General features: G+C 28.7%; 2 protein-coding genes across 2 annotated transcripts; both read right to left on the bottom strand.

The window, feature by feature from the left end:
- Positions 1-1882: 1882 nt before the first annotated feature.
- LOC118445844 (fatty acid synthase-like) lies at positions 1883-9603 on the bottom strand. Its single transcript, XM_035875827.2, has 15 exons — positions 9353-9603; positions 9011-9261; positions 8699-8930; positions 8071-8498; positions 7695-7988; positions 7414-7630; positions 7180-7340; positions 6785-7102; positions 6399-6704; positions 6101-6318; positions 5748-6034; positions 5282-5662; positions 3366-5194; positions 2558-3292; positions 1883-2476 (listed from the first exon to the last, which is right to left on the bottom strand). The coding sequence occupies exons 1-15, from the start codon at positions 9498-9500 to the stop codon at positions 2372-2374; spliced, it is 5910 nt and encodes a 1969-aa protein (XP_035731720.2). The 5' UTR covers positions 9501-9603; the 3' UTR covers positions 1883-2371.
- A 5274-nt stretch (positions 9604-14877) lies between these two features.
- LOC118445786 (fatty acid synthase-like) lies at positions 14878-22009 on the bottom strand. The gene is made up of 15 exons (XM_035875685.2): positions 21862-22009; positions 21517-21767; positions 21213-21444; positions 20620-21047; positions 20244-20537; positions 19957-20176; positions 19715-19875; positions 19307-19624; positions 18920-19225; positions 18632-18852; positions 18284-18567; positions 17837-18220; positions 15901-17747; positions 15090-15827; positions 14878-14993 (listed from the first exon to the last, which is right to left on the bottom strand). The coding sequence occupies exons 1-15, from the start codon at positions 22007-22009 to the stop codon at positions 14904-14906; spliced, it is 5922 nt and encodes a 1973-aa protein (XP_035731578.2). The 3' UTR covers positions 14878-14903.
- Between the last annotated feature and the right edge of the window lie 833 nt (positions 22010-22842).

Here is a 22842-nt window from a genome sequence, read left to right as displayed (position 1 = left end):
TAAGTTCTATTTCAAAAATTAATTAAGCATTAGGATAAATAGTCTCCATGGAGCTCAGTCTCTATTCTTTGTTTATATATATATATATATATATATATATATATATATATATATATATATTTTTTTTTCTTTTCTACAATAGGATCTCTCAAGCAATCCAATGTTTCTGCACTTTCGTGTTAATTCAAGCAAATAATTTCTTTACGATTTCAGGTCGACTTATTAAAAGCTACAAATATAATTCTTGATGGATCATCCATTTGATCAATGTTTTGTCAAAGGTATAAAATTCTCGACGATGAGATAGAAAATACGAGGAATAAAATGGGAAACATTTTTTCGGTTCTTACAAGTTGACGAGTAATCTAGAACAAAATACATTCGTACAATCAACGTCAATAAACATTAGAAAAACATATCAGGAGATAAACTTTATAAAAAAAAATTAATTATTTTTTTTTTTTTTATAACATTCACAAATTTCAATCTTTCTTTCCTACGTTTTTCTACGAAAATGAAATCTTCTAGATATAGATGGTTTTAAGGTACTCTTTTGTAGAGCTTTTGGTACATGGTATTCATCTGCATATATCTCATATATTCTTGAATTTACAACACGTTTCAACGAAGATTTATTTTCGTTCTGTTTCGATAGAATATATCTCGAAGCGTTTAGATCACAAAATTTGACTTTCCTCGTATTCTGGCTTTTGTTTCGCAATTCAAAATTACTCAAAGATATTATTTTCTATACTTGTATTAATCAAATAGATTACAAAACCAAAAATTACATAATCAAATGGATTAATCAAAAAGATTACTTTGTCATATAATGAATCTTTGAGAAATTAAACAAAAAAAAAAGAATTGAATTAAAAATTTTTAATCTTTAATTTTCGAAATGCTTTAAAAGTAAAATAAAATCGCGAATTATTGTGCTTCCTTTTAAAAAATGAATTTAAATTTTTATCTAATTTATTAATTTATTGAATTATGATTAGCAATATATAATGTAAATACTTTAATGTTTAATTGAAATTAAAAAGGAAACTGCATTGAAATAAAGCAGCTATTAGCTCGGTAATGGTGACTTACGTCACACGATTTACAATATATACATGTAGAAGGCATTGTTGTCATGATATGGAAATTAAAAATATTTTTTTTTTTATTGCAAGTTGCCGGAAGACAAACGATACTTTTAACATTTCATCTTATTGTTTCTCTCTAGCCTTTGTCTAGAAATAGATTGTTGACTCGGAAATCTCGCGAGCAACTTATAAATCGATTACGTCAAATATTCGGTTGAGTTCGGGTGTATTCGACAACCACGTGGGATGACCTCATATGGCGCGAAGTTCGAATGATTACGATTACGCCTAAATTGATGAAAATTGATATTTTAAGTTTAACAAAAGTTGTAAATAATATCAATACGAATATAACGTGCGCCTATGGTGTACCTTTTATCGATATGCAGCATTTTCATTAGAAAATTTCTAATGTAAATATTTCAGAAGTAAGTAAGTTCGTCATTATTTATAATATTTTTTCGTCTATTTTAATTTTATTTTTATCCTATCCATTCAAGTGCGCACGAAAATATGATAAATAGCAGAAGTTCACTAAATCAATATATGTAGAAGAAAAAGTGAAAAAATAGCAAATTATTAATATGTCATGAATAATAAAACGATGATAAAATGACGACAACAATGTCCTTTCGAATTCGATTATTAATTAATTTATAACTTTATTTTTATAAATTATTCTCTCTAATTTATTTTATGAATATTGAGGCGTAGACTATTTTTTTAAGCTGTACATAGTAAGAATGTTCTTATTCATTATTTTTCCGACAATAAAATTCTGTACACATAGCTTTACCATTTAATAAATTCCATTTATTATATTGCATTATTTGATGAAATTCTTACAAATTTTACCTAGATTATCATAGATATAAATATTATGCCATTCTTTTGTTGATTAAATTTATTTAACAACATTTACGTATTGTTCTATTATTTGTCTAGTTTGAAAAAGTTTTAACACTTCGAAATTCTCATCAGCTTTTCAAAACTCTAACATAACATAGAAACAAAATACTGAAAATAACTTTCAAACGTTTTATTATACAATCAAATAAAAATTATGCTTTTTGAGTTTAATCATAAATAAATCGTTGTTTTGGATAAATTATCAGGTAGATTCATGTATTTCTATAGATATTTATTACATGTGGAAATAAGCATAATAATTAAAAAAAAAAATATATATATATATATATATATATGTGTATATATATTACACCAAAGGAAAGAACATATTAATCTCTAATCAGAATGGGTTAAAAACAGAAGAAAATTCTTTATAAAGTTTCTAGATTTTCTCGATTAAAATTCTTCGATGAATATATATACTTAAAGAAACGTTTATTTTCATCAGAAAGTTTCTCAATTTTATTATCAATGATCTGAAAAATTTGAAAAACGATTATAATTGATAAAAAATAAATTTCGTACTTTCGATTAGAAAAGATAATAGAATAAGTTACCTCATCTGTATCTACAGCAGTAATGATATACTTCTCATTATCGTCAACGGAATGTTTTCTCGTACTTATAAAGTGCAGGTCAATTAGAAAAACTTTTGCAACGAGAAAATTACTCAGTTGTTGCAGAAATAGAGAGATTTCTTTGTAGAACATATTTATAAATTCTGAGCGTTCAATTTTAATGGAATTACTAAATAAAATAAACAATCCATGAAGCCCAGATTCCATTCTTTGTTTACATATTTTCTCCACAATAGGATCTCTTGAAGAATCATCGTTCGAATTGGGTGATGAGAAAACGAAGAATTTTACATTAGAAGGACAGAGTTTTCTGCTTTCTTCGTCGAGTATTTTAGTGATTTTGGAACATTCAGGAAGAGACGCTGACGAATCCATCGATGTTCTTTGTAGATCGAAAATAGCTTCGAGTTGACCAAGAGAAGCCACTTCTTTTAGCAAGTTATCAACGTTTGTCGCTTTGCTCATGTCAACTTTTTCGCGAATGATCACCGTTGCTCCATTTTCACACCATTTAAGCACACGGTCCTTACGATCTTTGATAGACTTATTAGAAGCTATTAATAATTTCCTAACTCCTTGCTCGATCATCCATTCGATCACTGCTATACCAAAAATATTGAAATCGCCAACAATGAAGTAACATTTGTCGTTACGGAAAGATAGACGAGGAACGAAATAAGAACACTTCTCTAGTTCTTGCAAATTGACGAGTACCTAACGATAAAATACAATCATCGTCAATAAAATTCAATTTCTCGGGAAATAAATTTAAAAAAAAATTAATTACCTTTCCAGAACGTTCACAAACTTCAATTCTTCTTTCCAACTTTGTTTCCGGAAAATGAAGTCTTCGGGATATTAGCGGTCTTAAGGCACCTGCTTGTATAGCTGTTTTCATCATATCCGCTAATTCTCTTTTTTTATTCGCTGGAAAACTAAATAGATTCTGTAAACAACAGCTATATATTTTAATATCATTTAGCAAAGCATATGTGCCAAAAGATTTTTGAAAAGTTCTATTAGAATTGAAAACCAATATCAAAGTTTTATGTTTTTCGATAATGCTCAGACAAGATTCAAGCTGGTTCAAGACCGAATAGCTTCCAACAGTCAAATCTATGGGTTTGTCCTTCATACAGGAAAAGTGAATTTTATACTTATTAATATGGACAATATGAGAATCTAGTAAACGTGGTTGACTCAATTGAATTACTCGTTTTTCAGCTTCAGTTTCGTAAGTCGTATAGACATCAAAATTATACCATAAAGATAGATTAATAAGAGCTTGTCCTATATCACTAGCACCGATATGTATCAAAATAGTTTTTATTTTGCTAAAGTAATACGAGTTCTTATGTAAAATGGAAAAAGCTGCCAAATAAGCTTGAGGCATTGTTGCAGCATCTTCGAAGCTTAAAGAGTCTGGTATCGTCCAAGTAAAATCTGGATCGGGACAAATCTCATTACTTATTGTTAAATTCTGAAGAAGTCCCATTACTCTATGACCTTTTTCATCTGTTCCTGAATATTCTGTGATACATATTTGAGAATCTAAATTGACTTCATTGTTCAACCATTGCTCGTAAATATTTAAATCGAATGCAGCACGTTTTACTTGTATAATACTTTTATCCTTCTCCTTCAATGATAATTCTTCCATCAAGGTTAATGAACCTGATTTTTCAATATTAGCTCGCCAACGCGGCAAGGAAGTAGATCTCTCAGACAATGGCATCCATCTGTACGTACCCCATACATTATCGGACGACAATACGTTCTGATAAAGATTTAATTTTATTTGATTTTGATAAAATATATCTTTAAGCGAAAATTTCGGTGCTTTTGAATTTTGTAGGTCGAGAACTTGAAGTTTCTTGTATCCTGGCTCTTGTTTCAGAATTCGAAGTGTTTCAAAGATATTGTTTTCTGTAATAGTATTCACCAAAAAGATAACTTTGTCATATTTCGAATCTCTTAAACTCTTTTTCAGATGATCAATACAATTGTCTTGATTTTTAATGACAATTGGTTTCTTTGCATTCTCAATTTTTCGTAGAAGCAAAACCGTACGATCAAGGGCTATTTTTTTCTTTAGAACGAGATTTAATCCTATACTTGTGAATGTGGCAATCATTTTATCTTGATCTTCCGTCTTTATGATCGTCAATAAAAATGATTCTGTACCGATATTATTAATAGTATTTCTTAAATCGTTAAAATATGTGCTGTCGATGATCATTAAATTAAAATTTTCATCAAGCGTTTGCATAAGATTCTCTTTAGCAATGTATTTTATATCAAAGCTTTCCTTCGTTGTCTTCAATGTGTTTTTGAGACACTCTAAAATATTATCTTTATCCTGTTTTGGTTCTTGTATTACTATTATCTTCCCCGTAGTATTTTCATACATATTTTCTAAAAGTAATCCCAATACCATATAACAAACGTCAATCATATTTATATTCGTATTGTCAATATTTGGTATAAATTGAACTTTATTCGCCAGTATTTTGTAACTTGAATTTGTTAATGGTACTTCCTCAAGTTTGAGACCACTCACAACAATTCCTGGGCAATTTATCACATTGATCCGTTTGTCGTACTTTATTGGTAGTGCTGAAAATGTGTAATTCGTAATGCATAAAAAAATATTCCGTATGAATAAAAATTTGGAATGCATAAAAAAAGAAAAAAAAAACTTACTATGTCCGTTTATTTCTTTTGTGAATTTATTCATATCGATGACTATCTTTTGTATCATATGTGGCATTAAAATATTTTTATTGCTACTACTAAAAATATGCACTTGAAACAATCCTTCTAATAACAACGCCCAATCATTGTTACATTTAAGTGTACCATTTGAACATGATGAAGAGAGTCCGTCGATAATACTATAATGTTTTCCATATTCGTAACCACGTACAAGTAAATCAGCGTAAATATCTTCTGTCGTTAAAACTTCACTTTCTTTCTTTACTGAATTAATATCTAGAACTTCGTTCATAGATGTTTTTATTTTCCGTATAGTTCCAGACGCTATTATGTTTTTATTCATAGTTTTTATTTCAAAATTTCTCGAACCTAAAAACGAGGATTGTTTTTATTATAAGTTCATGAAAAAAAAAAAAAAAAAAAAAAAAAAAGAAAAAAAAATTGTGACTTTTACCTATCATTATCATAATGACTAATCCAACATCATTATCGAGTGGCATTCTTAGTAATGTATTGTAAATTTGAATATTCTCAATTACAATAATTGTATTAGTTTCATCATTCTTATTTATAAAATTTAAATAAGTATTCAAAATCAGTTTTAAATATACGCTAAAAGGTAAAATCACATCTCCATCAATTTTAAAATCTTTTAAATAACTGTATTCCGTCGACATTAGATTGAATTTAATTGTATGTTCCGCATTGGTCATATTTACTTCTGTGTAGAAATTGGTATACCTATGAAAACAAAAATGAAGTACATTGTATGCTAATTAAATAGAAGAATTTAATAGATTTACTTACCAATCGACAGAATGTTTCCATCGGAAGGAAGAAGAAATCGATGGAGTACTCGCAGAAACAGGATATGGGACTCGTGGATAAAGCATTCCTACCTTAATGGGATATCCAAAATTATAAATCTTTCCTAGGGTGGTTAGAAGTAAATATGTATTATCCTTATGGTTTCGTCTCGTTAATGTTAAATTAATGCTATTGCTCAATGATTTTCGAAGAATAGCCTGAAAAATGCAAAAAAAAAAAAAATAACTTCAACAGTACAAATAAATAGAATGTAAATGTTTCTCGATTGTTAGCAAACCTGAAGAAGTCCATGGGGTGAAATTTCAATGGTTATAACGTTGTTTGGTATCATTTTCAATACTTCTTCGAATAAAACTGGAGAAAGAAGATTATTGGTATGATATTCCGCCGACGATAGACGCGCTTTCACTAAATGCCATTCATTTTTCGGAATAGACGTGGATATCCAGCGTTTACTGCGAGTTTTCGGATGAGAAATAACTTCTTGCAAGTATTTCAACAATTTTGGACCAGCCGCTGCAATGTAACGGCTATGATAAGCGATATTACTAGTTGGCACGATTTTAGCGAATATTCCTTTTTCCTTAAATAAGAATAATGATTGTTAATTTTACAATACTATTACTATCAAAATTGTTTTTCAAATGATTTCTTAAATTTTACCTGTAATTCTGTAACAAAAGCTTTAATAGATTCGGTAGGTCCACTTATGGTAGAACTATCACTACTATTGTGACAAGCAACATCGATGTCTTCAGGACAAAGCTGTCGCACCTGTTCATAGCCAAGACCAACTGCAGCCATAGTTCCATGTGTCAAATTGCTTTCTATCGATGCCAGACCTCGAGATAGAGCGCTCAAAATCATTTCCTCAGCAGTAAAACAACCATCTGCGTAAGCACAACCCAGTTCACCAACAGAGTGTCCAATGATATGATTCGGTTTAAGGTCAATTGCATTTAAAATATCTACTAGACCGATCTATGAGAAAGTAATAAAGAACAATTTAATTGAAAAAAGAAATGCTGAACGATGTAAAATATTTAACAAGCAATTACTTGTATAGCTGCTATTCCCAAAAAAGAATTTATAATATTGTCGTATATTGTCGGATCATTATCGCATATAATTCGCTCAATATCATAACCTCGAGGTTTTAAAATTGCATCGCATTTTTTTATTGCTTGTGCGAAAATTGGTATCTTCATTAGAGATTTACCTACGGAGAAGATCACAAGGATATCATTATAGATGTATAAATTGTTTTTTGAATTAATTTAAATAATTCTTACCCATGCCAGTCCATTGCGAACCCATTCCTGAGAAAACGAACCAAATCTGATAAGATTTCTCAGGAACAGGTATTATTTCTTCAATCGCTTTCTCTGGTTCTTCTTTTTCAAGTTCTGGAAATATTGTATAGCCACGAAACAGACTACTATGAAATGGTATGTTAAATACATCGTAAATTAGCTGACCCAATTCATTGTCACTGCGATTTTTCTTCAACTAAATTTAAAATAGATATAAATTATGACGTTCTGATCAATTCTGTTTTAATGTTAGAACTTACACTATTAAAGATCAATGAAATCATTTCCTTGGATCGAGCAGAAATTACGTAAAGTCGTGGCATTGCATTTGGTGAAAGTTCTCTCTTCTTTTTTTCCTTCGAATAACGTTTTAAGATAATATGAGAGAAGGTACCCGCGATGGAGCAATTGTTCACGGCAGCATAATCGTCTTTCCAAGGTGTTGGTTTTGTAACAACTTTTACGCGTCCATCACGAAGACATTTGGCATCCTCTGGAGGTTCATCGTAATGAAGATTCGGAGGTATAACTCCTGTCTCCATAGCAATGATTACCTAGAAAAAATGAAGTGAAATTAATCCATAATGGTTCTAAATATATTTATATAGATATTTCAAATATTCTCAGATGAATTACCTTGATGATTGAATTTATCGCATTATTACATAGTGCATGACCAATGTTTGATTTGATTGAACCAATTAGGAGAGGATTAGAGGGACTTCGATCTTGAGCATAAACAAGATCTATCGCTTTTAATTCCTCGCGATCTACCTCCTTGATTGCCGTACCATCGGCCTCGATGTAAGTTATATCGCTAGGCTTTAAATTACATTGTTTCAATGTCTGCTTCATCATTTGCGCCTGGAATTCGCCCGTCGCAAAAAAGCAATTATTTCTCATTATTGTTTCACTTTGCATCATGATTGAATTAAAAATCTCTACGTAAATCCGCTTTGCATTTTTGGCTTTCTGAAGGAATAAAACACCTATCGATTCGCTTCGCGTGAATCCAGAAGCTTTAGCGTCGAAAGATCTATTCACGCCGTCTTCTGACAACAAACCTAACAATAATAATAAAATAGACTACGTTATCATTTCTTCGATAGGAGAATCTTTTTGTTCATTACATTTGAAATCTCAATGAACGCTTGAAAGATAAAATTCTAAAGACATATTTCATTTTTCTTGCAATATACAAATATTAAAAAAATGTAGAATAATCATTTAGCTACTTTTGTTTACTTTATTTATTTCATTTTACCTAATTGGTACATATGATAAGATGTTTGTGGATGCAATGTTAAGATTCCAGCATCAATGATCGCGTTCTCGCAAACACCACTCTTTATTGCTTCGTACGCTTTAATAATAGCCAACGCACTTGATGTGCAACTAGAATCGATAGTACAGCTTGTGCCTGTCAATCCCAAAATGAATGAGATCCGATTTGATACCATAGCACGACAACATCCTAATAGATTTTGTCCATTTTGCTACATTTACAAGAAAAAGTATAATTCACCTAGCAGTATTAAATGAAGATGAAATCTTCAATGCGAATGTATTTACTTACTTCCAATTTCTCGTAAAAGAGAGTTTTATCTGATTCACTTAACGCCAGTGCTCCAAAAACAGCCGTGTTCGTGTTTCGTATATCTGTAGGATTTATTCCAGCATCACAGATTGCCTCGTACGTAACTTCAAAAAGATTTCTGGCTGTTGGTTCCACGTATTGGGCAAGTTTCGTATTGATGCCGAAAAAAACATGATCTAATTTTGTTATCTCCGATATCGTCCCAATACGCGATGGAATTTTTTTATTATCTAACAGAATTAATTTATTAAATACATAAAGTAAAATATCTATTGTAATTGAATAGATCTTTAAATTAAAATTGATTTTATATGTGTTTACTTATTTTCCATCTTGTGTGATTTGCGGATACGCAATCAACACCCTTGAAAAGATTTTCCATCAATTCATTGATATTGTCACTACCAGGAAATCTCCCGGATATTCCAGAAATAACAACTGCATCATCGTCCAAGTTTTCGATAGTCATAATTACTTTTGAATTTTATAATTTATATCAAAATATCAAGAAGAATCAAAGTACTTAATCATGTGTGAACGTCACAACTGCCAACGATGTACTAAAGAATTACCACAGTGTAACTTTTTATAATTTTTCATCAATAGAATGGGGTAAATTAATTTTCATTTATAATATTTTCATATATTATAATATATTTACATAAAAAATAATTGACGTATAACAAAATATATAAGATACATTAAAAGTTAGTAAATTCATTACAAAATGAATTTATTTAAATTTATAATGCATTCATTTATTCAATGTCATTGGATTTTTTATACTTTGACGTCCATAATAATGTAATTTTTTCATAGCGATATGTAATATATGCAGAACGGAAATAATTCTGTATAATGAATTTAAATTAAACGGTACGGTCAAATATTTCCGATACAAGTGATCATATAAATGAATGTTTGAAATGAAAATTACTATGTTCCGAAGAGTTTATATAACATTTATCACAGTTATTTTATAGAAAATTTAGTTAAGATTTAAAAGATATGAATGTCTAGATATGACTATTGAAAACCGTAATTAATTTTTTTACGAAAATCGATATTTTATGCTCAATAAAATTTGTAGAGAATATCAATACGAATTTAATGAGTATCTAGAATATAGCTCTTTATATCGAAAACAGTTTTTTTTTTTTTTCGATAAATTTACACAAGCTTCACGATTTCATTGAGAAAATACAAATATCCTATTTATTTTTTACTTGTTGAATATCTTTAAGATTATTTGAGGGTTTACTTTCTCTTTTCAAATAGAAACGTATATTTATCTTTTTAAATTATTATTCAATGTGAAAAGAGAAAAAAATTTTTCTATGTAATGTCTCCTTTTATCAAACCATTTAAAAAAATGGATATTCGATAAAATAACAATTTGAGAAGAAATTGTATTATTGCATAACACAAAATGCAAAGAATTTAAAAAAATATTCGATGAAAATTATGCAGTATTATTGTAACTGTGACTATTTTTTACGTGAAATATTAAAACGATTTTATAAAAAGTTCACTTAATTAAATTAACATCCGATATATAGATTTGACGTCATATAAATTTTAATCGAATGATACAGAATTCTTTAATTCATTGAAAATTAAAGATTCCTGAGGTAAGCATATGTATTGTAAAGACAATAAATTTTATAGTTTCATTTTTTTTTTATACATCCAGTAATTTTTTTTAAATATTTAGTAATTTCAAAATCGAAATTTAATTTCTATTGATCTATGATCTACATGCATATACTTTTAAATATGATAAATAGAGATTCATTTTTTAAAAAATTTATATAATTATTACTCAAATAAAGTTAACTAGTGAAATCCAAATATATATATATATATATATATATATATATATATATATATATATATATATTATATTTATGTATGTGTATATATGATTTATTATGTTATATTATCCGATAAATTACGTCTAATTTAACATCCATGATATGTTATCAATAATTTATTATATGCAGAAGAATAAACATACATGCAAAACGGAAAATATTATGAATGATTAATGCATTATGAATAATAGAATGACATTACAATAGCAACAGGAAAGACTTTTTGATTCCTATACATTTTTTTTTTTTTTTAACTGCTACAAGTATTAAAAATATTTCCATTTGTTATATAACAATTCGTTAAACAATTTTTTATACAATTCGTATAATAAAACGATGTTCATATAAATATGTAACTCTATTGTTTTATAAATTTCATTTATTTCGTTAATTTTATTGAATTTAATTTGATTTAATTTCGATAGAACTGAGACATTTTGAGGATTTAAATTTTATAGAAATGATTTTCCATTGATATTATTAATAATATTCTTTATGTCGTTAAATTGAGTGTTATCGATGATCATTAAATTAACATTTTCATTAAGTGTTTTATTAAGATTCTCACTAGCAATGTATTTTATTTCAAAATTATCCGTCATCTTCAATATACTTTAAAATATTATTTTGATCGTGTTTTAATTCTTGAATTAACCATCATCTTCTTTGTAGTATTTTTAAAAATATTTGTACGAACTAATCCAAATACTACGCATCAAAGGTCAATCATTCGTCTCGTTCTGTCTACATTCGTTTTGTCTACATTCATGATGAATCAAACTTCTTACTTTTAAATTTACGTCTGTTAATATTGTTTTCTCAAATTTATCAGCAATAGCAACAATTTTTTGAGAAGTTATTAAGTTGATTCGTTTGTCGAATTTCATAGGTAATACTAAAAAAAAAAAAAAAGAATAAAAAAAAAATAATACGTAATGGATACATCATTTCTGTTCAAATTATGAAAAATTATAGAAATATTTTCTGAGGACTCATCATTCATTTTTTTTTATTTCTTTTATAAATTTTGTCGACGACGATCTTTTTTATTATACTTGGGATCAAAACCTTTCTAATGAAAATATCCTACTAATTAGAAATAATCCTATTAATAACAACGTCCGATCATTGTTACATGTAAATGTATCATTAGAACATGATGAAGACAGTACATCGATAAGATAAATTTATAAAATTATAAAATTATTTTTCCTCATTTATAACCACGTATAAGTAATTAGATGTAAATCTTTCTTCATTAACCCTTTGCGGTCGTATGTCTAACAAAAAAAATAAAAAAAAACTCAATTTAAACAAATGGTATCACCTCTTACTCGCCATGGAAGACATCGTGGCGAGTCAAACGACTTTCGAGCGTAAAGAAATCGACAAGCTTCGGATATTCTTCGTAGAATTCCAAATAATATGTTACAAATTGTGTAGTGGAGAAAAATGTTTTTCTGGGGATTGGAAGTTTGCGCAATCAATAGTTACATCTTATATAAGGTGTCAGCTAGAAAAAAAATAAGACGTACGTATGTCATATTTTATGTTTGTCCGAAAATTATTGGAACAATTTGTAGGTGATTTTCGTGATGGAGCATTTTCAAAATCAGGAAGACCATCATCCTCAGACTAAAGAGCAAACTAATATTACGGCATTGTCAAAACATAAAAAGTAAAGATTGTTCTGTATGTTCAAACAGAAAAATCCAGGACGGAAGACGCCAAACTAATTATTTTTGCGATACGTGTAATCGAAAAGCAGGATTTCATGTTGGAGACTATTTTGAAAGATACCACATAATCGAGAATTATAAATTATAATTTTTATATAACAACATAACATTAAAACATATTATTGTATAAATATATATCTAAAATTTGTTTATCCTACATAATTTTGCATATTATGTATCACTGCTCGTTCAACGGAAATTAATTCCAATCAGTACGATACCCATGTCTAAATTTAAGACAATTGCAAAGAATTAAAATGTCATTGCTATGAATAACATGTTGTCCTTTACATTCTGATATTTTATACAATATCTTGAACACCGTAATAAATGAGGTTAAATTACTATTACTAAATACTTTTAACAATATATCGTAAATTTTCTGCAGATTTAAATAAATATGTAATACTTCCTTTGTCGTGTGACTTTACACCATCCTTCATTAGTTGCGTCATAGCATTCTTCCGCCGTATATTTTATTTTACAACTTTGCTAAATATAAAGATTATAAATTTTTAACGTGCGAACTATATAAGCTTATAAATTTTTGAAAATAATTAATTTTTTTTTTTCGAACTTCCGTATTAAAACTTTAGCAAAAAATGTCAATTAAATGATTAATTAATATATATTTAAAAGTAAAAATTTATTCTCAATTTTCAAATAGAAATTGAAATACTATTTAAAAATTACAAATTATAATACTTTACTAACATTAGTTATTTTAAAACTAATTTTCATACAAATATTTATCTATAGTGAAAGATTGATAATAATTAACATTTGAAACAATTAATTATTTTAAACTTTTTATTGAATTTCTCGATTCATATTATTTTTAATTTATAAAATATTAATAACTGGATTAAATTTTAATAATATCTTTAATGAAAAGACAAATAATAAATTATTATTTTATATAACATTTAAATATTTAATATTAATTAATAAAATGTTATTGCGTGAGTTTTGATATTCATTGTATTGATTATCAAATTAACAATATTAAGTAAAAAATGTTCCAAACAAACGTTTAAAGGTATTACAATATTAGCGCCTATTCCGTAATCATGTAAAAACTTATATTAATCCGATTTCGAATCTAACATCAACGTTCTTAATTTATTTGTTACAACCGATTTTTACTGAAAATTACTCATCTATCGAACGCAATTAAAAAATAATTTATATTATGAAAATATTAGAAATCAATAGAGAGAGACGAAATCGATGATGTACCTTTAGAAAACTTAGAATATTGAACTCGCGAATAGAACTTTCCTGGCCTAATGGGATATCCAAGAATATAAAGCTTTCATAATTTTATCTGCTACTTAAAGTTAAGCCTATTAGAATTTCAATTTTAATAAAAATTATATTTTTGACGATCGAAGAAATAAATATAAGCAAAGTTGTATTTAATTAGATTTTGCGATTTCTTTTAATAAATAAATCCAATTGACTAATAAAATTATATATTTTATCACATTGTTTACAATCGAAAAACAATACATTATAGATTGCAATATTGAAATGTTTAAAATTATAATTTTGTCTTCTCGACATTAAAATTCTCTTCAGTTAAATCAATCATTTCTTATTCCAATGAAAGTAAAAAAAAAAAATGTTTAAAAACATTATATATCTTAATTTCTTATTTTTTTATTCATTAATTTATTAAAAAGTTACGTAGTAAACATCCATCTAGACGGTTAATATTTATAAAGAATGTAAATGAATTATTAATTTGATGAATACATTTTTGCATTATCTTTTTTAATTAAACGGAAGTTTAAGTAAAAAAGTTATGATATGTTTACATAATAGGTTGTTTGAATTTTTATACGTTCATTAATCAAGGAAATAATCGTTATTGGAAATAAATATAATATTGATAAAAATTCTTTTTTGAAACGTAATAAATACGACAAACACTATATCTACAATTATTACTAAAGTAGTATATTTGTTTACGATCTTCGAATATTGGATATTTATTAAAAAAAAAAAAAAAAAAAAAAAAATCTTGTTTGCTAAATGTTGATTTATCGAAAAAAAAATGAAAATCGGATCCTACATGAGAATGATCAATCGATTATAATGGTTTCCAAATTCATATATTCAAATATATAATAATTTTGCCTTATTTCGAATTTCGATAATCAAGTATAAGTAAATTTAAAAAAATATGCATACATATAATTTACAAGTTATATATCATTCCAATATAAATATTATCTCTAAGATTAATAGAAAATTTTAAAGAGTCACATAATTTCGTCTATATAAATATTTTTCGAACATTTTTCGATCTACTTCTTCCTCCTGTTGGTCCATTTCGATAAATTCCTGAAGTAAAATATCAAAAACAATCATGACCGATGATATAAGAAATATTTTTATAAAAATAATAAAATGATAATATATAATGATAAAATTAATTACCTTCTTTTCAGCTTCAACGGAAATTATATTCATCTCATTATCATTAATGGATTGTTTAGTTTTAATAAAACGCAGAGCAATTAGAGAAGCATTTGCGTTCAGAAAAGTACTCAGTCGTTGTAGAAACAGCGAGATATTTGTGTAAAATGTATTCATAAATTGAGACGTCGAATGTTTATTTTCAATGGAATAAATTAATAAGATAAACAATCCATGGAGCCCAGATTTCATTCTTTGTTTACATATTTTCTCCACAATAGGATCTCTTGAAGAATCATCGTTCGAATTGGGTGATGAGAAAACGAAGAATTTTACATTAGAAGGACAGAGTTTTCTGCTTTCTTCGTCGAGTATTTTAGTGATTTTGGAACATTCAGGAAGAGACGCTGACGAATCCATCGATGTTCTTTGTAGATCAAAAATAGCTTCGAGTTGACCAAGAGAAGCCACTTCTTTTAGCAAGTTATCAACGTTTGTCGCTTTGCTCATGTCAACTTTTTCGCGAATGATCACCGTTGCTCCATTTTCACACCATTTAAGCACACGGTCCTTACGATCTTTGATAGACTTATTAGAAGCTATTAATAATTTCCTAACTCCTTGCTCGATCATCCATTCGATCACTGTTATACCAAAAATATTGAAATCGCCAACAATGAAGTAACATTTGTCGTTACGGAAAGATAGACGAGGAACGAAATATGAACACTTCCCTAGTTCTTGCAAATTGACGAGAACCTAATGACAAAATATAATCATCGTCAATAAAATTCAATTTATTGGGAAATAAATTAAAAAAAAAATTAATTACCTTTCCATAACGTTCACAAACTTCAATTCTTCTTTCCTGAGTTTTCTTCGGAAGATAAACTTTTCGAGAAATAAGAGGTTTTAAGGTACCAGCTTGTAGAGCTGTTCTCATCAAGTCCTTTAATTTTCTCTTCATTTCCGTTGTTAAATACATTAAATCTTGTAAACAATGGCTATAGATATTAATGCCTTCTAAAAAAGTAGACATACCAAAACATCTCTCTAATTGATTATATCTGTAATCAATTGTTTTAGAATCAAAGACCAATATTAAATTTTTATGAGTTTCGAGAATATCTATAGAAGATTCGAGTTCGTCTAAGATCGAATATCTTGCAACAATGAAGTCCATGCGTTTGCCCTTCATAATATCGTAAACGTGAGCTTTATAGTCTTTAATATACATAATATGTGAATCCGGTAAACGTGGTTGAATCGATTGGATTACTCGTTTTTCGGTTTCAGTTTCATAAGTTGTATAGACATCAAAATTATACCATAAAGATAGATTAATAAGAGCTTGTCCTAGTTCGCTAGCACCGATATGTATCAAAATAGTTTTTATTTTGGTAAAGTAATACGAGTTCTTATGTAAAATGGAAAAAGCTGCCAAATAAGCTTGAGGCATTGTTGCAGCATCTTCGAAGCTTAAAGAGTCTGGTATCGTCCAAGTAAAATCTGGATCGGGACAAATCTCATTACTTATTGTTAAATTCTGAAGAAGTCCCATTACTCTATGACCTTTTTCATCTGTTCCTGAATATTCTGTGATACATATTTGAGAATCTAAATTGACTTCATTGTCCAACCAGTACTCGTAAATATTTAAATCGAATGCAGCGCACTCTACTTTTACAATACTTTTATCCTTCTCCTTCAATGATAATTCTTCCATCAAGGTTAATGAACCTGATTTTTCAATATTAGCTCGCCAACGCGGCAAGGAAGTAGATCTCTCAGACAATGGCATCCATCTGTACGTACCCCATACATTATCGGACGACAATACGTTCTGATAAAGATTTAATTTTATTTGATTTTGATAAAATATATCTTTAAGCGAAAATTTCGGTGCATTTGAATTTTGTAGGTCGAGAACTTGAAGTTTCTTGTATCCTGGCTCTTGTTTCAGAATTCGAAGTGTTTCAAAGATATTGTTTTCTGTAATAGTATTCATCAAAAAGATAACTCTGTCATATTTCGAATCTCTTAAACTCTTTTTCAGATGATCAATACAATTGTCTTGATTTTTAATGACAATTGGTTTCTTTGCATTCTCAACTTTTCGTAGAAGCAAAACCGTACGATCTAGGGTTATTTTTTTCTTTAGAACGAGATTTAATCCTATACTTGTGAATGTGGCAATCATTTTATCTTGATCTTCCGTCTTTATGATAGTCAATAAAAATGATTCTGTACCGATATTAATAGTATTTCTTAAATCGTTAAAATGTGCATAGTCGATAATCATTAAATTAAATGTTTCATTAGACATTTGTTTAATATTCTTTTTAGCAACGTATTGTATTTCGAAGCTATTATTCGTCTCCTTCAAAATGTTTTCGATACATTCTAAAATATTATCTTGTTCGTCTTTTGATTCTTGAATTACCATTATCGTACCCGTAGTATTTTCAGAAATATTTTCCGAAAGTATTCCTAATACTACGTGGCAAACATCAATTATATTAATTTCCGTTTCGTCTAAATTAGGAATAAATCGTATTTCGTTCGTCAATATTTGCAAACTTGCATCTGTTGGTGTTACCTCCTCAAATTTAACACCACTCATAAGAATTCCCGGGCAAGTTATTACATTGATCCGTTTGTCGAATTTCATTGATAAGGCTAAAAAAAAAAAATAATCCGTAATTGATATATTGTTTCTAATCGAATTATTATATAAAAAACTATAGAAAAAATTTCAGAGGACTTACTGTTCATTTTTTTTATTTCTTCTGTAAATTGTCTCATATCGATGACGATCTTTTGTATCATACTTGGCATTAAAATCTTTCTACTATTTTTACTGAAAATATGTACTTGAAATAATCCTTCTAATAACAACGCCCAATCATTTTTATATGTAAGTGTACCATTGGAACATGATAATGATAGTCCGTCAATAAGATTATAATATTCTCCATACTCGTAACCACGTATAAGTAGATCAGCGTAAAAATCTTCTTTCGTTATAATTTCACATTTTTCTTTTGATGAACTAAGATCAGGAATTTTTATATCTGTTAATTGTGTTGATCGTATAGTCCCAGACGCTATCATACTTTCATCTTTGGTTTTTATTTCGAAATTTCCCGAACCTGAAAATGAACATTGTTTGTTAATTTTTTAACGAAATAAAAATATAAATCTATTATGTTTACCTTGGAACACCATAATGAGTAACGTCAAATCATCATCACTAGGTACTCTTAATAATACATCGTAAATGTAAATATTCTCGAATGTAAAAGATTTGATATCCTTGTCTCCTATTATATCTGAATAAATATCTAAGACAAGCTTCAAGCAGAAAGTCAATGGTATTATAACAATATTTCCAATTTTAAAATCTTGTAAAAATTTGTATTTATCTGATTTCAAGTCTAACACAAACGAACGTTCTGCTTTAATCTGTTCTACCTGCCTCTTGAAGAAGTTCACATACCTATAGAACGCAAACAATAAATAATTTTTATCATATAAGTAGTAGCATTCAATAACATACTAACCAATTGAGACTATGTTCCCATCGTACGAGAGATGAAATCGATGGGGTACCCTTAGAAACAGGATATGGAACTCGGGGATAAAGGTTTCCTGGTTTAATGGGACATCCAAGATTATGAAGCTTTCCTAGAGTGGATAAAAGTAAAGTCGTATTGTCTTTATTATCACGCCTTGTTAATGCTAAATTAATGCAATCGCTATGCATTGATTTTTTTAGAATAGCCTGGAAAATAGAAAACAATGAGTTTTGCAGTAGAAATAAATTAAATTATTTTCAATTGTAAACAAACCTGGAGAAGTCCGTGGGGTGCAATTTCAATGGTTATTGCATTTTTTGGTATGAATGTCAATACCTCTTCGAATAAAACTGGAGAAAGAAGATTATTGGTATGATATTCCGCCGACGATAGACGCGCTTTCACTAAATGCCATTCATTTTTCGGAATAGACGTACATATCCAGCGTTTACTGCGAGCTTTCGGATGAGAAATAACTTTTTGCAAGTATTTCAACAATTTTTGACCAGCCGGTGCAATGTAACGGCTATGATAAGCAATATTACTAGTTGGCACGATTTTAGCGAATATTCCTTTTTCCTTAAATAAGAATAATGATTGCTAATTTTTACAATACTATTACTATCAAAATTGTTTTTCAAACGATTTCTTAAATTTTACCTGTAATTCTTTAACAAAAACTTTAATAGATTCAGTAGGTCCACTTATGGTAGAACTATCAAAACTATTGTGACATGCAACATCGATGTCTTCAGGACAAAGATGTCGTATCTGTTCATAGCCAAGACCAACTGCAGCCATAGTTCCATGTATTAAATTGCTTTCTATCGACGCCAGACCTCGAGATAGAGCACTTAAAATCATTTCCTCAGCAGTAAAACAACCATCTGCGTAAGCACAACCCAGTTCACCCACAGAATGACCGATCATATAATGTGGTTTTATGCCGACTGCATTTAAAATATCTACTAGTCCTATCTACGTAAAAGGAACGACAAAGAACCAATTATTTGAAAAAAAAAAAACACTGCAATCTAGAGCGCTTAGTGATATAAGACAATAAATTACTTGCACAGCCGCTATTCCCAGAAAAGAATTTATAATATTATCGTATATTGTTGGGTCTTTGTCACATAAAATCTGCACGATATCATATCCTCTAGGTTTTAAAACTGCATCGCATTTTCTTATTGCTTCTGCAAAGATTGGTATCTTCATCAGAGATTCACCTGAAAGAGACAATTTTAATTGTATATCATGTTATACAACGTAATGTACTTTTGTAGATTTAAATATAATGTTTGTCATACCCATTCCAGTCCATTGCGAACCCATTCCCGAAAAAATAAACCAGATTTGTTGAGAATGTGCAATCAAATTATCTGGTATTAAATCGATCGATGATACCGTATCTCCAGCTTCAACTTCGGGAATTATAATATAGCCAGCATACAGAGAATATGGGAATGGATTTATAGTAATATCGTAAATTAATTGAGCTAAATCACTGTCCGCTTTGTTTTCTTGTAGCTAAACGACATCATGAAATTTAAATGATGATTTTTCTGTCTGAAAGATTGAAGAATAAAAAACTTACAGTATTAAAGATCGTAGAGATCATTTCCTCGGTTCGAGCAGAAACTACGTAAAGTCGTGGCATTGCATTTGATGAAAGTTCTCTCTTCTTTTTTTCCTTCGAATAACGTTTTAAGATAATATGAGAGAAAGTACCCGCGAAAGAGCAAGTGTTCACGGCAGCATAATCGTCTTTCCAAGGTGTTGGTTTTGTAACAACTTTTACGCGTCCATCACGAAGACATTTGGCATCCTCTGGAGGTTCATCGTAATGAAGATTCGGAGGTATAACTCCTGTCTCCATAGCAATGATTACCTAGAAAAAATGAAGTGAAATTAATCCATAATGGTTCTAAATATATTTATATAGATATTTCAAATATTCTCAGATGAATTACCTTGATGATTGAATTTATCGCATTATTACATAGTGCATGACCAATGTTTGATTTGATTGAACCAATTAGGAGAGGATTAGAGGGACTTCGATCTTGAGCATAAACAAGATCTATCGCTTTTAATTCCTCGCGATCTACCTCCTTGATTGCCGTACCATCGGCCTCGATGTAAGTTATATCGCTAGGCTTTAAATCACATTGTTTCAATGTCTGCTTCATCATTTGCGCTTGGAATTCGGCCGAGGCAAAAAAACAACTGTTTCTTATATTTGCTTTGCCGAACATTATTGTTGAATTGACAACCTCGGCGTAAATCCGCTTTGCATTTTTGGCTTTCTGAAGGAATAAAACACCTATCGATTCGCTTCGCGTGAATCCAGAAGCTTTAGCGTCGAAAGATCTATTCACGCCATCGGGTGACAACAGACCTAACAATTGAAATAATTTACGTTGTTATTTTTGCAATAGAAAAATCTTTTGCATTTCATAAATATTCGATGAACATTTAAATGATAAAAATATAGACATAAAGTTCATTGTTCTTGCAATATATAATATAAGTAGATTTTCTTATAGTAATTATTTTGTTTTACCTAATTCATACATGTGATAAGATGTTTGTGGATGCAAGATTACAACTCCACTATCAACGATTGCCTCATCGCAAATTCCACTCTTTATGGCCTCATACGCTTTAGTAATAGCCAATGCACTTGATGTGCAAGCTGTGTCCATAGTACAGCTTGGACCAACCAGTCCCAAACAGAACGACATTCGATTAGATATCATAGCACGGCAACATCCTAATAGATTTAATCCACTTTGCTATGTTAACAAAGAAATGTATTATTTATCGAAATTAAAGATGAAATTTTTAATAAGAATTTATTTGCTCACCTCCAATTTTTCATAGAAAAGAGCTTTATCTGATTCATTTAAGGTCAGTGCTCCAAAAACAGCAGTTTTTGTATTTCGTAGTTCTATAGGATTTATTCCGGCATCAATGACCGCCTCGAATGTAACTTCCGTTGTCAATCTGACTGTTGGGTCCATATAATTAACAAGTTTCGCATTGATGCCGAAAAAAACATTGTCTAATTTCGTTATCTCCTTCATCGTCCCAATACGTGACGGAATTTTAATATTTTCTAGAAATATACATTTATTAACCAAATTAAAAATTTGTATCCGAAATCGAATAGATCTATCTTTACGTTATAATATGATTTTATTTATCTTTACCTATGGACCATCTTGTATGATCTGCAGAAACGCAATCTATTCCCTTCATAAGATTTACCATCAAATCATTAATATTACCGCTCTTAGGAAATCTTCCGGACATTCCAGAAATGACAACTGCATCATCGTCCAAATTCTCTAATGCCATATTCGTTGATTTAAACACTTGAAAAAGGAGACAATATATCAAGCTGATACTGTTAATTAGAGCTCTCTTCATTTATTTATACTATCTCAGGAATTCTTATTTATTTTATTTATGTTTAATTGAAATTGAAATTTATGTTATCCATCATTTATATACTATCGCATATATAATAATTAAATTTAAATATTTAATTATCTTATAATAATGAATATTATTATAGAAGAATTAGGTATTTAAAACACTTTTATTATGTATTAAAATACGTAAATAGGAAACGTAAAATATTTATTAGAAAAGCGTATTAAACTTTAACCAAATATATTTATTGTATTACACTTCTGTTATCTCTTAAAATTTAACAAGATATAAAAAGAAAAAATTTTCTTTACTATTTTAATGATAATATTAACACTTTCGTCTTGTGTTTAAAAAAATTTTCTTTTTTTGCTTCCTTATAGTGAATTTTCTATTACCTTATACAATCACCGAAACATATTGATTCTTTGCCTTAAATTATTATCGTATAGAATAATTTTATTATAGTATAGAACAGTATATATATATATTATTCAAATAACATTGTTGTGAAAAGAACATTGTGGACAAGAACTCTTTTACTGGCTATGATCTTGCGAAAGATATAAGTATATTTATTAAAATTGATTTATTTTTTTTTCCAATTGGCAATATTATCTATTTTTAAATATAAACATAAATAATTAATTTAAAGAAAACGTATTGATGATAGCCTTTAAATAAATAGATGGCTCATAGTAAATTAATTCCTGTAGCTAATAAATATTTAATCCTTTTGTGTGTGTAATGAAAATTTT

Source organism: Vespa mandarinia, chromosome 4 (assembly GCF_050613455.1).
Source record: "Vespa mandarinia isolate Hongniang chromosome 4, ASM5061345v1, whole genome shotgun sequence".
NCBI classification, from domain to species: domain Eukaryota; kingdom Metazoa; phylum Arthropoda; class Insecta; order Hymenoptera; family Vespidae; genus Vespa; species Vespa mandarinia.
This window is presented reverse-complemented; position numbering and strand designations above follow the sequence as displayed.